Below are 16,939 nucleotides of genomic sequence, written 5' to 3'. Positions count from 1 at the left end.
GAATATAAATTTAAAATCCTCTTCTTCCTTATATGTTCAATGAGTTAAAAGGAGGTTTGAGACCTTCAGCTTCTCATCTATAAAGGCGTCAGTGATAATGACTTCTGCTCACAAGGAAAAGATGAGGTTCAATTCAATAAACATCTATTGCACACTTAATTAGGTTTGAGGTACTGAAGGATATTCAGAAAGTAAATTATGAAAATCATTTTGTGACCCTTTTGCATTTCCTATTACATTTACATACATTTTACATAATGATTAGCCCAGGAAAAGGCTCACTTCCAACATTAAATTCATAAATCTAATTAATACTCTTGAGTGCCGGTCAAACTTCATTTACTGCGTATGCAGTTTTAATTGTATTTTCTGGGATGGCCACTGTCTACACCTCTTTACTTTCTCTGACCCTAGGCCGTTCTATGGGCTGCTCCTCTCTTCAGAGAACCTACAGTGGTCTTCCAGTCCTGACTGGTCACTTCCTGCAACTCCTTTGAGTTTCAGCTTAAACAGCACATCCTGATTTCCTTGCTGGGTTTCCTCCTCTGTCACATGGCCTCAGTAACTCATTGTACAGCTTGCTCACCATCCTAGCACCGTGATTTGAACATAAAGATGCTTCATAGATGTTTGGTAAACAAATGAATGAATAATTGGCAGTGTTGGTGCTCAAACTTCTTAACAACACTTGGCACTGTTACAAAGGGCAAGATTTTCACCAGACTAATAACCTCAGAGAGCTCTTAACCGCTTCTCACTGAGCAGGACCTATACCGACGATGGACAGGAAACGCTATAAGGAAACGCAGAGAAATGAAAAATTAAGACACAGAGAACAACTCCAAAGGGATATGATGATATGGGAAAAATGAACAATGCTCCCTAATCATTCTATATCTAACAGATTGAAGAATGAAGTGTTGCTTAAAGGAAGAGGCTGAAAACCATGTACGGGTAACCATCACAAGCATAATGTAATAACAGACTTAAGAAAGTAGTTTCTGGCGAAATAGGAGGCACGTCAGCATGTTCCTGTGCTTTGCTGTTCTCATCATAAACAATTACACTGTGCATATTTAGAAGTGCTGGTTGAGCAAATGTTCTCTGCTGAGGACAATGACAAAACCTGTTCTTATTATATGGCTATGCCCCTTACCCCCACCCACAGGATCACAAGGTGCTGACACCTGAGGACAGCCATCAGGTCCTCTTCAGTGGACCCTGGGCTCCCAAAGCCCAAAGCTCCCAGCGGCTCCCTGGACTGGCTTTTGCTGTCTGCCTGGAGAGTGACTTTATCAGTCTCTTCGAACCTGTAATCTTTTCTCAGGCATTTATGGGATTATGTGTGTGTGCGTGCTTAGTTGCTTCAGTCATGTCTGACTCTTTGCAATCCTATGGACTGTAGTCCTTCAGGCTCCTCTGTCCACAGGATTTCCCAGGCAAGAATACTGGACTGGGGTGTCCGGGATTCTTCCCCACTCAGGGATTGAACCCAGGTCTCCCTCTCTCTCTGTGTCCCATTTTTTCATTTCTTTGCGTTTCTTTATAGTGTTTCCTGTCCAGTGTCGGTATATATCCTGCTCAGTGAGAAGCAGTAAGAGCTCTCCGAGGTTATTAGTCTGGTGAAAATCTTGCCTTTTGTAACAGTGCCAAGTGTTGTAAGAAATTTGAGCACCAACATTGGCCAATTATTCATTTATCTGTTTACCAAATATCTATGAAGCATCTTTATGTTCAAGTCACAGTGCTAGGATGGTGAGACAGTAGGTGGATTCTTTACCTTCTGAGCCACCAGAGAAGCCCAACAATACTGGAGTGGGTAGTCTATCCCTTCTCCAGGGGACCTTTCCAACCAGGGAATCAAACCGGCATCTCTTGCATTGCAGGCAGATTCTTTACCAACTGAGCTATCTCGGAAGCCCTTATGTGATTGTAACACTTAAAAAAATGAAAGCGAGGCATCTTTAATGAGATCAGTCAGTCTTTGTCAAAATGTCCAAGATCCTATCTCTCAAAGGTTCTCAGTCTTAGCTGGGAACACGTCTGGAAACCCATCCCTTCAATTCCGTGGAATCAATAATTGTGATTAGGAAGATCAGCAGTGCTGAGAGCTAGTGGAAGATCAGTGCTGAGATTCGTCAATCAGGTGCTAAGTTGTTCAAGTCAAGGCTTTTGCAACCTCTGGGTCTCTAGGTTTACAACTGAGATGGGTTTTAAATGATTTGTCTGTAAGATTTACTTGTGGTCCAGATAGATGAGGGGGAAGAAACAGCAAGTAACTTTCTCTATCATCAGTGGACAGTGACTTCAACTTGTACATCTGCCTCCCTCCCCCAATGGGGGGCTTCTGGGGTCCTGGTCAGCGTGGGAAGGGGGTGCAAAGTGCTACTGACCTCACTTCCAGGGAGGTGGTCATGTATAATGTATGACCTCCACTAGAAACAACATTCAAGGGCCTTCATGTAACCTGTAGCTCTAACCTCAGACATTTATCTTTGCAGAGACAAGCATGGGTTCCTCTGGGCATAGGAATGAAAAAAAAAAAAAGAGAAATAGTGTGATCAAAAACTTGAGTCTTCCCTGCCTCCAGTCAAGAGTTAGCCACATGCATTCGCTCAGCGTCCTGGAGCATTCATTCCTTCTGCGCTCTGGCTTTCAGTAAGCAAGACACTGCGCCTCATTCATTCACAGGCGTTGAAACACATCCCAACATGTATAACATTCAATAATTGTCCCCAAAGTGCCAAGCACAGGCTCAGGGCAAAGGCATCAGGGTGATACAGCAAAGGGAATGTAAAGAGAAGCAAAAACAGAATGATCCAGAAGGTTCTTTTGAGTAAGAGGGACTAATCATGCCGCCTATTTGGTGCTTACAGAAATTGAGGTCTAAAAAATATTTGGAAACGATATGTAATTTCCAGTAAATTATCCGAGTCATGGCTGAGCTAGTTTTTATTCACTTCAATAATACTTTAAACTATTAATATCACCAATCAGCCTGATTAGGCGATACATTCTTTCTCTTTTTTTTCTTCTGAAAAACTAAATGTTTTTGGTTCCCCAAAGTCCTGTTCCTAATGAGAATTAGCGTTTGGCATTTACAAGAGCCCTGCTCTAAGGGTCAGCAGTATCTTGATTGGGTGGATGAAAGGAACCCAGGCAGGGCTGGGGGTCCCAGGTACACCTCCTCTGTCACATCTGCCCTTCATCCTGCCCAGCTAACCTGCCCTCCAGGCTCCGGCTGATCATTCCTACACGTTTTCCTTATGTAAATCCCTGGATGGCTGCTCACAACCCAGCAGTTGCATCTTCACCCCCTGGTGTGGAGCATGAGGTCACCTGATCCAGCCCCATCTCCCTTCCTCTCCTCCCATCCGGCCACCCCAACCCTCTGTAAGTATAACACACTTCCCATCCCCAGATCAGGCCAGCCCAGTGAATCACAAAGACCTTTCTTTTAAGAGAGTGAAGGGACAAGCAGATTCTTTGAGGGTACACAGAACATCAGATTCCATTGAGCCAAGCAAGTTAATTGTCTCGTTGACTCTTTGTCGGTTTGGCATATAGTGAACTTGACTTTTAGATAAGTCATTCTATGGGCTTCTCAGGTGTCTCAGCGGTAAAGAGTCTGCCTGCCAATGCAGGAGACGTGGGTTCAATCCCTGGGTCAGGAAGATCCCTGGAGAAGGAAATGGCAACCCACTCCAGTATTCTTGCCTGGAGAATACCATGGACAGAAGAGTCTGGCAGGCTACAGTCCACAGGATCACAAAGAGTCTTACAGGACTCAGAGACTGAACAATAAGAAGAGAATGAGTTGGACATGATTGAGCAACTGAACAACAAAACAGAAGACAGGATTCCTTCTGTTTTACGGTTAAGTTTATTCAGTAGAGCTGATAAAGACTGTAATTAGCTAATGACTCAGGGTTCAAGAGGGAAACCCCTAACCTTTTTAAAGAGTTGTTGTACATTTGGGGGACAGTTCATTACCTATTTATAGCATCAATTCCTCAAAACTCAAAAAGGCAGAAATAAATAGGTAGCCAGAGGCAATCAAACTGTAAAATGCAGTAGAGAGATCAGAATTCATAGGAATTCTTCTTAGAAGTTATTGATAGAGACAGCTACGGAATTCTTATTTTTCATGTCAAATCAGATTTTTGTGATAACAGTTTCAAAGAGAATAAGACAAACAAAGGAAAACTTAGAGGTCTAGGCTGGTCTTCTGAAAAGCAACAACTCGAACCACTTACTGCTACAGTCTGAAGAGTAGCAGTACAAGAAAAAGTACTTACACAGCATTAAGTGTGTGCAAAGCTCCGTTTGAAGAGTTTTGAAAAATATTACCTCATTTAATCTCTACAAGAAGCCTAGAATGTTGAAATGCTCAAAGGCTTCTTGTGTGAAGGGGAAGAGAACAAGGCGTCCAAGAAGGTGGTGACAGCAGAGAGATAAGGTCTTTCCCGGGACTTAGAAATGGGAGACAATCACACAGACTGCTGCTGCTTTAAAAAAATTAAGAAAGATCTAGTCCACACTTCCTAACATCAAACTTCTAAACCATAGTCAATCACATGCCAACAACTGCAATTCCTAAGACAGGCAACTTCTTAGAACCAAGTGTGTGATTATCTCACACCTTCTGTTAGTAATAATGGCCTCTTTCTTTCCTCTTACTGACAAGGTTAGTTGCACCGTCCCATCCGAGTAGGCAGGTGTCACACACTCACTGGGGCTCTCACATTGAGTCCCTTTAACAAAAACTGCCGTGTTATACCCAGTGGGAGACGTGAGTGCAGGCCCACAAGGAGAATAAAGCTCATTTCCCATATAGCACCGAGATCAAATGGAACACGTTTGAGAAATGGAACACATTTTCTTTAAATAAATCCAATTGCTCTACTGCCTCTTTATTCTCGATGGAATAAAAATTTGTTCTTCACCTTCTTTTAAGACTAAGAGTGGATTTTTCAGAGGAGAAGAGCTCTATAATGAGAAAAATAGCATCCTTTAATGCATTTAAAATTTCCTACCTAATTTATTACAAAAGAATATTTGATGAGTGTATGCATGCTCAGTCATGTCTGACTCTTTGCGATACTGTGGACTGCTGCCCGCCAGGCTCCTTTGTCCATGGGATCGGGAGTTGGTTGCCATGCCCTCCTCCATGGGGTCTTCCTCATCTAGGGATGGAACCCATGTCTCTAATGTCTCCTGCACTGGCAGGCGTTGTTTTTTTTTTTTTTTTTTTTTACCACTAGTGCCATCTGGGAAGCCCTTGATGAGTAATATGAGTAAAAAATAAACATCAGAAGTTAACAACAAGCCTTAAACATCAGTACATGTTTACTACTTTACTATGTAAGGCAAAACAGCATGAGGATAAAGGACAGGAGTGAATGAAAACAGCACACGTTTGCAGTCTACCATGATGACAAATACAAGGCAAAACCAGTCTAACCAAAATCTGGACATGTTATACAAAAATAAACAAATTTTTGACTTCTATATGAAACTGCAGCTATTACATGATGCAAGTTTTTCGTTTTTAAATCAGAAGTGGTCTGGATGAATAAAGCATTTAGGCTTGCCTGTGACTAGCAAGAAATATTTCCTATCTCATTTGAAATCTTAATTAACTAGAACACACATTGAAAAAGGAAGGCACAATATGCCTTCGATTCCTTATGCCCTCTGCTCTTCTTTATTCTTAATGCAATGAAGTTCCTACTTGCTTTAAGATTTTGGCCCCAATTCTCAACAACAGAAACTATTCACAAATTGCTTTTTAAACCTATCTGTTGAGGAAGCATTCAACTGAGAGGACAACCACATACAAGTCTCCAATGACTGTCAATGCACAGCATTAAAATAATCAGGGCTAAAGACATGGAAACAACCCAAAGGTCCATCAATAGATGAATGGGTAAAGAGGAAGGATGTGGTATGGATATACTGGAATATTACTCAGCTATAAAAAGAATGAAACAATGCCATTTGCAGCAACAAGGGTGGACCTAGAGATTACAATATTAAGCGAGGTAAGTCAGAAAGAAAAAGATAAATACGATGTGATATCACTTATATGCGGAACCTAAAGTATGACACAAATGAACTTATCTATGAAACAGAAACAGACTCACAGACATAGAGAACAGACTCGTGGTTGCCAAGGGGTTAGGGGGTGGGGAGGGATGGGCTGGGAGGTTGGGATTAGCAGATGCAAAGTGTTAATACAGAATGAATAAACAAGGTCCTACTCTGTAGCACACGGAACTATACTCAATATCCTATGATAAACCATAGTGGAAAAGAATCTGAAAAAGTTATACATATATATAACAGTCACTTTGCTGTAGAGCAGAAATTAAACACAACATTGTAAATCAACTATACTTCAATGACAACAACAACAAAATTGGGGCTTTCTCTTTATTAGAAGAACAAAGTTGCTGCCATGAATTAAAATTACATTCACACAGTTCAGCCTCAGTGTTAATGTCCTGGTTGCTGATGTGATTTCTGCCCTCCTTCCCTATCTCCCTGCAGACTCACAACTGTAATAGATGCTTTCCCCACTCACTAGTTTCTCCTGAATGAATGAATCAAAGAATGATTTGGTAATCTTTGAACATTTCACTGAAATGAATATCAAAATATTTAATTAGTTAACATATTCAAGCTCTGAGTTTTAATTAAGAAGACACAGAGCTCCAAAACATTTATGAACAAATTAAAGCAACAATGCCTAAAGAACAAAAATGAGAGTCATTTGAATTACAACAACGTGATTGAGTCTCAAGCTACAGCCCATTAGAAGGTATAAAACATCATTAATGAGGGTTACTGCACAGAGCAGATTATAATACAAACACATACATCACGGGAGTAAAATCACAGACAGAACTTTTGTCAGTGCAAGAAAAGCACAACACTTTGTGTACAACTCATTCTTTATTTAGAGTTGCTCTTTTACTGCCAGATTAGAAGGGTTTTCTCTGTTGGACTGTGTCTGCATGTAATAAACAGTGGAGAGGAGAAGACAGAGAATGGAGGTGATTCTAAATGAGTAAAAGAAAATGAAGCTTTTCCTTGTCTTATTAAAGGAAAAAAAAACTGAATCCATGAATGGACATTAAAATTCTGTCCTGGGTGCCTGTTTACCAGCTGGAATGATGGACTCTGTGTTCTTCCTGGCCATCTTGGGATTTAAATAATTTTATGTGACAGAGCTGGTGTGTTGATCAATAAAAAGACAACAATCACTTACACTGAGAGTTTAGTGCAATTTCAAGAATCTGCATTAAGCAAGTTGAGTGTCTGTAGTGGAATCAATATACAACCACCTCACTTAGTGAAGTGCCTCAGTGAAGTATGACTAAATTTTCAACACCAATGAATATGGATTAAAGAAAAATCAAATCAATCGAAAGAATGGGTTCTTTGCAATCACACAATGACAGTACTTTTGAACACATAATACTGCGCAAAATCCAGGAAAGCTAACAGATGTTCACTTCCATTTCCTCTTCTCATATTTATTTTACCATTTGGGAAAAGCTTTCTTGTATTGCAGTTTGATTACATGTGCATTTTGCAAATTTCCAGATGTGTTCAAATGTTTCAATCTACATTATGGCTTTATATTTTAGGTCCCTCTGATTCCCTAATCAGAGTTCTTATTTCTCTAAACATTAAATGAAATTGAAAATTTTCATATAACCCATTTAGATTGAGAGTATTATGGACAATTTTTTTCCAAACTAGTCTTTCTAGATATATTGGGCTTCCATCTACTCAATAGATAATCAGTCCCATTATGCTGCACTATAATAATGAATACCTTGAAGAGAATATTCATTTTTCTGCAAAGAAAATCTTTTTGACAGGTGAGTCTGAGATAATTTCCTTTCTTAAACTTGTACCAATAAAATTTTCCCATTTAAGACAAGCATCCTTCCAGTAATGGTAGCATCTGTAGTGGATTTCTTTATAATGATACATAAGAGTTTGCCACAAGAATTGATCTTGATTCCAGCATTATAGATTTCCATGATGGATACAAATAGTAAATTTGTTCATTTCAAGTTGCTAACATTGTGAAAGCAGGCATAATAGAGGTAGAAAGCAAAGTGACCCCCGGCCAGTTCCAGGAATGGTTAGCCAATAACAAGGTGATGTTTCATAAAAGCAAAACAGTGCTGAACTTAGAAAATCAGGTGGTATGACAGGTGTGAAAGAGCATATGACAAGATAAACTGAAATCTTCTCAGAGTTAGAGCTGGGCCTGATGAAATGATGGGGCACCTGCATTTTGGACACCCTGATCAGCATCTGAATTTGTATTTTTATAGACATAGAAATAAAAAGCCCGAGGGTGTCTCCAACTAACTAGTAAGGCTCCAGAGTCTCTAAAAACAAATGCAAAAGTGTTAGTAGTTTAGTCATGTCTGACTCTTTGTGACCCCATGGACTGTAGCCTGCCAGGCCCCTTTGTCCATGGGATTTCCCAGACAAGGTACTGGAGTGGGTTGCCATTCCCTTTTCCAGGGGATCTTCCCAACCCATGAATTGAACCGAGGTCTCCCACACTGCAGGCAGATTCTTTACCATCTGAGCCACAGGGAAGCCCAACATGTAAAGGAAAAGAACAAAAGCATGTCTTAGCAAGGCAGGTAGTGGAAAACATGAATAGCCATTTGGGACACAACTGACAATTTTGAAAGACAAGAAAAGGAGTTCTGGGGAGAGGACTAACATGGATTACCCAAGGAAATGTTACTGGAAAACTTAAGACTTGGAAAGACCTACACAAAGATACAGATGACAATTCAACTGAAAAGGTTAGGCAGAAAGAAGCAACAAGAACCGAAAAAGTGTGAAGGAGTTTCTGTAAGAATAAAACAGAATGTGGGAGAAATGGTTAGGATTTCAGCCTCCTTCAGTTTGGAGGCTCTGAAAGTAAATGACTTCTGCCCCCTCATGTCATCATGAGGCCTTTTGACACAACCCTGACTCCTGTCCTCATGGTATGTTATTGCTGAGTCTGGGCAGCTCTTAAATTGGTCAGAGAAAAACAATGTTCTCAAGGCCATGGCTGGAACGTGAATTTTCCTTTAATAATAATTCAGCGTTCTGGAGTGAACAATGTCTGACCTGCAGTTATAGGTACGCTTGGGTCTTGGACGGACATCTAATGAGGGTGAGTCTGGGTCTTTCAGTTTGTGCAACCCCTCAGGGCCACACATATCAACCCAAAGGGCCTGGGTAGTGTCAGTGGCATTGCTTTTCTTGCAGAAATAATTTCTTACACCTGGAAGAGAGCTTTTACATATTTCAGAGCATTCTCACTCACTGCACTTATGAATGGCCATCTGAAATGCCTTACAGGGGCTACTACATTAAGAAAGCAGAGTAAATTAAAAATTATCTCCTGCCATTTTGTAGGGTTTTCAAATAAAAATGTCTGTTTCTACCCCAATTTGATCTCTCTATCAACTAATGCTTGTCCATTTTTCATCTTGAGCCTGTGAACTGAAACTTATATATCTTATCAGGCAGAAGGAAGTTCAGTGACTCACTCTTTGATACTGTAGAGAAAACGTGATCAAAGACGGCCAGGTTTCAGAAGGTTAATGAAATAAAACTCTACAAAAGGCACAGGGAAATGAACCCCACACAGTCTTATTTGTGAATGTAAATGTTTCCTTGGAGAATGCTATTCAAAGGAATAGATTATTTTGAAGGGAAGCGATTCTGATAGCACAAAATATCTGAATACTGCTGAAACGACTAGAAATTTCATTTATATAAATTATTGAGCTTATGACAAGTTCATATTCAAGAGTTATTCAGGCATTCCTTTGCTCCTTCCTAAGAAGAATACATTTATTTATTCACTGTAAAAGTTATAATTTGTAATTTCTTGGCTATATAAATCATCATGTGATGAGAAATGGGGGTCTACATGTTGGTAATAAACCTAAATCTGTTCAAATAAAGACTTCACAACTGTCTTTCCAATCACCTGTTTCTTTAAAAAAGTATAGTCATATACTACACATTCAATGGAGAGATTAGTCAGTTTACTAAAGATTAAAGATTTAAAACTCGATGTAAACAAAACAAATAGACAAAAATAACTCACAAAGCCTATTTAAGGAATACAGCTCAGGACACTGATACCATCTGCCCATGGGTAACTAAACTGCAGAGAGCAACTACCTTTTAGGAGGAAAGCCACCTCTGAACAGACTGGGGTTTTTGTTCCTTAACTTCAAAGAACAACCACGTACATCAGAATCAAACTCCTTACATAACACTTGATCACCCACATCAAAGCCCCTTCTTTCCCCTCAGTCCTTTCTTTTAATTAGAGCTCAGAAGGACATGGTTTTCCATGCTGACTGAGGTCTGCGGCAAATCCCTAGAAGGCACACAGGAGAAACGAACCCATCTGATTTGGGTTTTCACCTAAGACAACCCCTTGCCGACTCCGTACCTGACAGGTGCACCTCGGCTGTGTGCAGGCTTCAGCAGGACCGTCACTGTGTTGTCCGTCTGATTCAAGGGCGTCTCCAGTTCATAAGCCGGCATGGAGGGCGCTGGGGAAGATGCAGGAGATGGGAGACCCATGATTTCTGGTTTGCATTTTCTTCCTACTTTCATTTACAATGAGCACTAAGAACACAGTACACTTAGTCTATTAATAAATTGCCATGAACAGCCTTTATTATATCTGCCCAACCCCTAACACGAGGGACAACTGTTACAACCAGCATGTGTTGACTTTGGTCTTGAGTTTAACCTGGGAGGGGGCGTGAGGGGACTTAGGACTCTGTTTATTGATTTGGGTTCTCCCTTGATGGATGTAGCCATTACACCCATACATTCATGCACATCATTGTAATTATATTGTAAATTGTAAAATAAGTTTAATTTGTGTGCTTTTACGTACATATGTTTTTCTCAAAAAATTAAATGCAAATTTAAGAAATAATCGCTAAGATCATAAAACTGATCATTTCAGTTCTCCCATCTAAGGCAAGGTTTCTTGTGTCCCAAAGGTTCATTGGAGATGTGAAGAGGTCCTCAGGAGTCAGAGGGCCTTGCTGGACTTAATGAGCACTTGTGGGCTCTTCTGGAAAGTATGACTGTGAGAAAGATATTGAATTGAAATAACAAAGGCTTGGGTTTGACTTTCTGCTGCATTTTGTCTCAACCAGCATGAAAGCTCAGGGACAATTATTATCTCTGAGGTTTCAGATTACTCATCTTTTAAAACAGGAGAAATTATCCTGTAGGGTTATTATGGGAATTCAAAGGGATAACAGACAAAGAGAGTGGGGCAAATATAATTCTACAAACGTTCAATCTCTTCGCAGCACAGATCCTATTTCCAAGGCCATTTCTGGGCATTTTTTGTTTTCTAAATTAAGTCTAATTATGACAAGATAACGGAGCCCTTGAATAATTTTGTGATCACTGTGGACACGAGATATCATTTCATGAGGGCTGTGATGCTGAGGGTGAGGGCACATGGCCTTTTTAAGACCCTCAGGTTTACATAACTGATGAGAACATTAAAGATCATTTTTAGCAAATAGTTTCTAAAATCTCTTACATATAAAAAGCTTTTATGTAAAAGACATGGATTATAGCTCAGGTCCATTTATTGGATTTTCTCAGCACTAAAATTAACTTAAATTCTACTAAAAATGAACTCCAATTCATGGCACAGAAATCACATTTTGTATAGAGAGTAGTTCTCGGAGGTCCATGAAAGTAGAAAATGGGAGGTCTATAAACTATAAAAACTTTTTTGAACTATAAAAATCAAATATTTACTGCTAATGAACCTTTTCAGCATAATTAAGATGTTAACTGGCTTTGCTTTGGGATAGAGCTGCAGAACTTGATGAGCTAAGAGTGATCAGACTTACGCTAACCAGAACTTTTATCTAACACAAATGGGAAAAATGAATTAGTTTCTAAAAGAGTAGCCTCTTAAAGATAATAACCTTGGAGATAGGATTTCCATGGGGAGAAGTTACCCCCAAAAGGGGGATGTGAAGCTATATACATTGGCATACATGACCTCTTTAAATCTCCGTGATAAATTCATACACCAAATTAATACCATCTTGATTTACATCCAGGGTAAATTCACTTGATCAAGGTTAGAGAATAAGTACTTGGGAAAATAACAGCTAGGACTCAAATTTTCTGATTCCATGCCCAATGGTCTTTCTACACACCCATTTGTACCACTTAATGTCATTTTCCCAGCCTCCCAAGTATTCTTCCTCGTTTATAATTCTCTACATTGCTCTTATGAGCTAAAACTTTCTGTCAACTATCAAGTGTCTATTAAACTTCAAGTTAAGTTTGTACTCATAAATTAACTCTTACACAATGCAAAGTTATCTCTTAAGCTATATCTGCTTAAAATAAAAATTCCAAACCTCCCTCCTCTCTCAAAACCTAATAGAATGCTTACTGTACTTGAGTTTATCTTCCTCCCTTCAGTTCTAAAGGAAAACTTAAAACCTTTCACAAAACTAGGGATGAGGGACAACAGGCATGAAAATCAGGCTATCACTTGGCTAACCCTTACTGATGAGAAGTGACCTCCCTCACCCCCCACCCTGCTCTTCTAACCCCCAACTAGTCACAGCCCAAACTCAAATACTTCTGCACTTGGATCCAAAGGGGGAAAATGGAAGAGAAAAATGTTCCTGGAACTGTTCTTATGGCTGCTGCATTTCCCACACCAGATGGCAACTCCATTTCCTCTAGTCTGAAGCTCAAAGACATTTTCTGCACAGTCGCACGTGCCCAGAAATACTTCCCAAGTTACGTCTTCTGTTGGGTGGCATAATTGAGTCTTTACAAGAAATGAGATATAAGTGCCTGGCTCCCCCTGCTCCCCACTGCCTGTAGTCACCTCTCTTTTCTGGCTGTGAAACCACTAATGGTGAAGGTCCAGGGAAGGCTGATTCTTCGGGAAGGGACTCCACGTAAAGCTGCCTTTCTGCTGAGCACTCCATCATGAGAGATCTCCTTACAGACATTTTCCCAACCCTGCTGCTCTGGGAACTTGGGACAGAGAGGGCAGAGGGTCCTCAGAACACGATCTTCTGCTCATATTCAAGTTCTCCAATATACACTCTTGAATCAGTGCCTACTTCCCAACCAGGATGACAATCTGAAGCTCCTGACTGGTAAATATTTGTAGCATTTCACTGAATTTCATGAGTCTGAGTTTCATACATTCACAAATATGAATTTTTTTTTTTTAGTTTTTTTAATATTGAGTTTTTTTTTTTTAATTTATTTATTTATTTTTTGTCATACATTGATATGAATCAGCCATAGATTTACACGTATTCCCCATCCCGATCCCCCCTCCCACCTCCCTCTCCACCCTATTCCTCTGGGTCTTCCCAGTGCACCAGGCCCGAGCACTTGTCTCATGCATCCATCCCACCTGGGCTGGTGATCTGTTTCACCATAGATAGTATGTACTCTCCGACATAAATCACAGCAAGATCCTCTATGACCCACCTCCCAGAATATTGGAAATAAAAGCAAAACTAAACAAATGGGACCTAATGAAACTTAAAAGCTTTTGCACTACAAAGGAAACTATAAGTAAGGTGAAAAGACAGCCCACAAATATGAATTTATGTGTACGTTTGGATAAGCATTGCACACTTGACAACGGGAATGAGAAAGTACTCAAGGGCTACTTGTGATAAAAGACAAAGCTCATGAAAGTCTGATACCTGATATTTTGGTGGTGAACTGATTTGTTGCCGGGGGTCCAAAGCCCTTAGCCGTGCTGGCTCGGATGGTGAAGGAGTACGTGGTTCCTGGATACAGTCCAAAAAACAGGAAGTGGGTTTCATTTCCCAGTTTTGAAACTCTTCCACTTTGATTGGATAGATCTATTTCTGGGTCAAAGGAACTGACTGCTTTGTAGGTGATCTGTAAGAGAATAAGAATGTGATGAAGTGTCTGGGCAGATAGACGAAAATGGCGTCTTTATCCAATAAACCCTCCTGATGCATGCATTGTCAGATGCCTGATGATAAGCTCTCCTGTTCCCTTGGACTCTTCGAATCCTGGACCAGGGAACAGGCACAGGAACTTGGCCAAAACTGTTATGAGTTATTACTTTTATAGACAGAGGAACTGAAAGCCAGTAGATTAGAACATAAGGAATGAGTTCATGTTCAAGCTAATACCTTGAAGTTGTTTGCTTTCAAAATGTCACATGGGAAAACTACATTACAGATGGCTTAAAACAAAATAACAAAATAGACAACCAACTCAAACAGTTAGGACCCGACAAGGGGACGGCCTCATCTCTCACCCGGGGGGCCAGAGTCTGGTTTTGCACTGAAGAGGATTACTGTCTACTGAGAACAACAGTACTTTTAAGTGTTCTACTCCATGTGGGCAAAGATATCTGCTCCAAAAATAAATCCCAGATGCTCGTCAACAGCTCTTGATGTTATGACTGTGGTGTTTGTGAAGTGTCCTATTCATTTGTCTTCTTTAGAGCAAAGCTGTCCAATAGGACAGTCAGGATGGGAAGGTTCTATTCTGCACTATTCAGCATGGTGGCCCCTAACCACAAGGGACCATGGCTGGTGAGACTGAGAAGCTGAACATTTTATTTCATTTTATTACTGTTTTAAAAAATCCTTTAAAAAAACTGAAGTATAGTTGATGTACACAACTTAGCAACTAAACAACAACAAGCTGAGTGTGTGCTCAGTTGTGTCTGACTCTGCGAGCCCATGAACTGTAGCCCACCAGGCTCCTCTGTCCATGGGATTTCCCAGGCAAGAATACTGGAGTGGGTTGCCATTTCCTTCTCCAGGGAATCTTTCTGACTCAAGGATCGAACCCACGCCTCCTGCGTTGGCAGGTGGATTCTTTACCACTGAGCCATCTGGGGAGCCTACACACTGTTAACCCCAAACTCCTAATTTATCCCTTGTCTCCCTTCCCCCTTGGGATGAACCCCCTTGGGTTCATCTTCTATGTCTGTGAGTCATTTTACTTGAATTAACTAAAATTTAAAGTTAAAATGCCCAAATGACCAGGAGCTGCCATTTTGGACTCAGTGCATTTCTGGAAGTTTTCATGATGTTTATCACATAACAGTGTTCAAAGCACCCTGGATGAGTCTGGATTGTGTGAAAATAAATATAACATAGGTGTCTTTAAATTCTGCCCTTTCAAATGATGCTTGAAAGAATTTGACTCTAAGTAGTTCATCAACTCCTCAAGAACATGCATTTTCGGGGTGATTACTAACTTCTCCTGGTTGTAATGACATAATTTTTAAATGCAGCATATTCAAAAGTTTTAAATTGCAAAACTGAGCACTTTTCTTGCTTTCGAATAGGTTAAAGTTACTTATAATTTATGTGCATGAACACTAACACTGTTATTATACCAAGTGATAACTGACATTCTTTCTTCTTATATTTATACCATGTCATTATAATTAAGGAGACCTCTCTGAGAGAATATTTAGATTGAATCAACTGAGCAATGGCAAGAAAATGTTTGCTGTATGTATTAATCACTGCCGTGCACGATACCATCAGAGTCTGGCAGCAGATCTGCTGTTAACCCTCTCACTGGTTTCCTTCTCAAGGTTCCTTGGAGTCAAGAGTAAGACTGAGTCCACTCGTGCTCCTGGCCAGTGACTTCAATGCCACCTCTGTGTACCTAGCTGCTTACATTGATTCCCACCCTGAGAGCCCCAGAGAAAGCAGATCTAAGCTGTGACAACATAGCCACTCCCCCCAGTCCATTACTTCACTCATTCACAACATCTCCACTGCATGTCTCTTGGGTGCCAAGCACGGTGCTCTGGGCTGGGGTCTCATATGGTGACTCAAACGTGGTGCCTGACTGGGGGGAGGGAGCAATCTGGTGGGTTAAGGAGAGATGCAACCCAGAAGTTATGACACAGCCTAATCAGAACACGATGGCCTTCCTGGTGGCTCAGTGGTAAAGAATCCACCTGCAATGCAGGAGATGTGGGTTTGATCCCTCGGTTGGGAAGATCCCCTGGAGTAGGAAATGACTACCACTCCAGTATTCTTGCCTGGAGCATCCCACGGACACAGAAATCTGGTTTACAGTCCATGGGGGTCACAAAGAGTCTGATATGACTTAATGATTGAACAACAACAAGAAGGGAATGATTTCAAAGAGACTGCTGGGAGTTCAAGACTGAAACCAAAGACGTGTCCATCCCTGTCTCAAGCTGGAGCTTGCATTCCGTGTATTCACAAATCCTTCCCAAGCATGAGGATCTCTGGATCTGCTAAACCCCAGCAGTTGTGATGGTGTCCTCTCCATCCATCCGGCAGTAACTTATGGAGTGCTCTAAGAGCTCTTTGTGGTCTGAAATCGTGATTAAACATGACAAAGGAATTCGAACTTTCCATATAACTGTCTCTTTTTTTCTGAAGAGTGACACCTTATTCTTTTTGATCCCACTGTGATAGATAAATATTTGGCCCTCAGTGTATGTTCTCCTGGGGACTCCCGGGGAGAGCAGGTGTGCGCTCACAGACACGCTCACAGTGCAGCGAGGAGGATGTCAGCTCTGCTGGTGCCAATGGCAAAGCAAACAGCAAAGGCTTCACTTGCTGTTTTACCACGGTTGAGGGGTTTGGGCTCACCTCTAGCCATGACCTTGCAGGATCAGCTAGACTGGGTTTCTTAACTCTCTTTTGGTAACACCCCTCAATAATTTATTTAAAAGCACAAATTCTCTCTCCCTGACCCATAACAATGCACATTTTTGTTGTCTAGTTGCTAAGTTGTGTCCAACTCTTTGCGACCCCATGGACTGTGACCTGCCAGGCTCCTCTGTCCATGGGATTTCCCAGTCAAGAATACT

At 40.8% G+C, this 16,939-nt stretch overlaps 1 protein-coding gene across 6 annotated transcripts in view; it reads right to left on the bottom strand.

Moving 5' to 3' along the window:
• PTPRM (protein tyrosine phosphatase receptor type M) overlaps positions 1–16,939 on the bottom strand; it is a 640,041-nt gene that overhangs the window by 249,161 nt on the left and 373,941 nt on the right. For all 6 annotated transcript variants that reach the window (XM_043443664.1, XM_043443666.1, XM_043443661.1 and 3 more), the window contains exons 10-11: positions 13,791–13,992; positions 10,505–10,607 (exon numbers count right to left, since the gene is read on the bottom strand). In XM_043443664.1, coding sequence (XP_043299599.1) covers positions 10,505–10,607; positions 13,791–13,992 — 305 coding nt within the window. The remainder of the gene's footprint in view (positions 1–10,504; positions 10,608–13,790; positions 13,993–16,939) is intronic.

This window comes from Cervus canadensis, chromosome 23 (genome assembly GCF_019320065.1).
Source record: "Cervus canadensis isolate Bull #8, Minnesota chromosome 23, ASM1932006v1, whole genome shotgun sequence".
NCBI classification, from domain to species: domain Eukaryota; kingdom Metazoa; phylum Chordata; class Mammalia; order Artiodactyla; family Cervidae; genus Cervus; species Cervus canadensis.
Note: the sequence above shows the minus strand (reverse complement) of the source record. Positions and strands in the feature narration are given on the sequence as shown.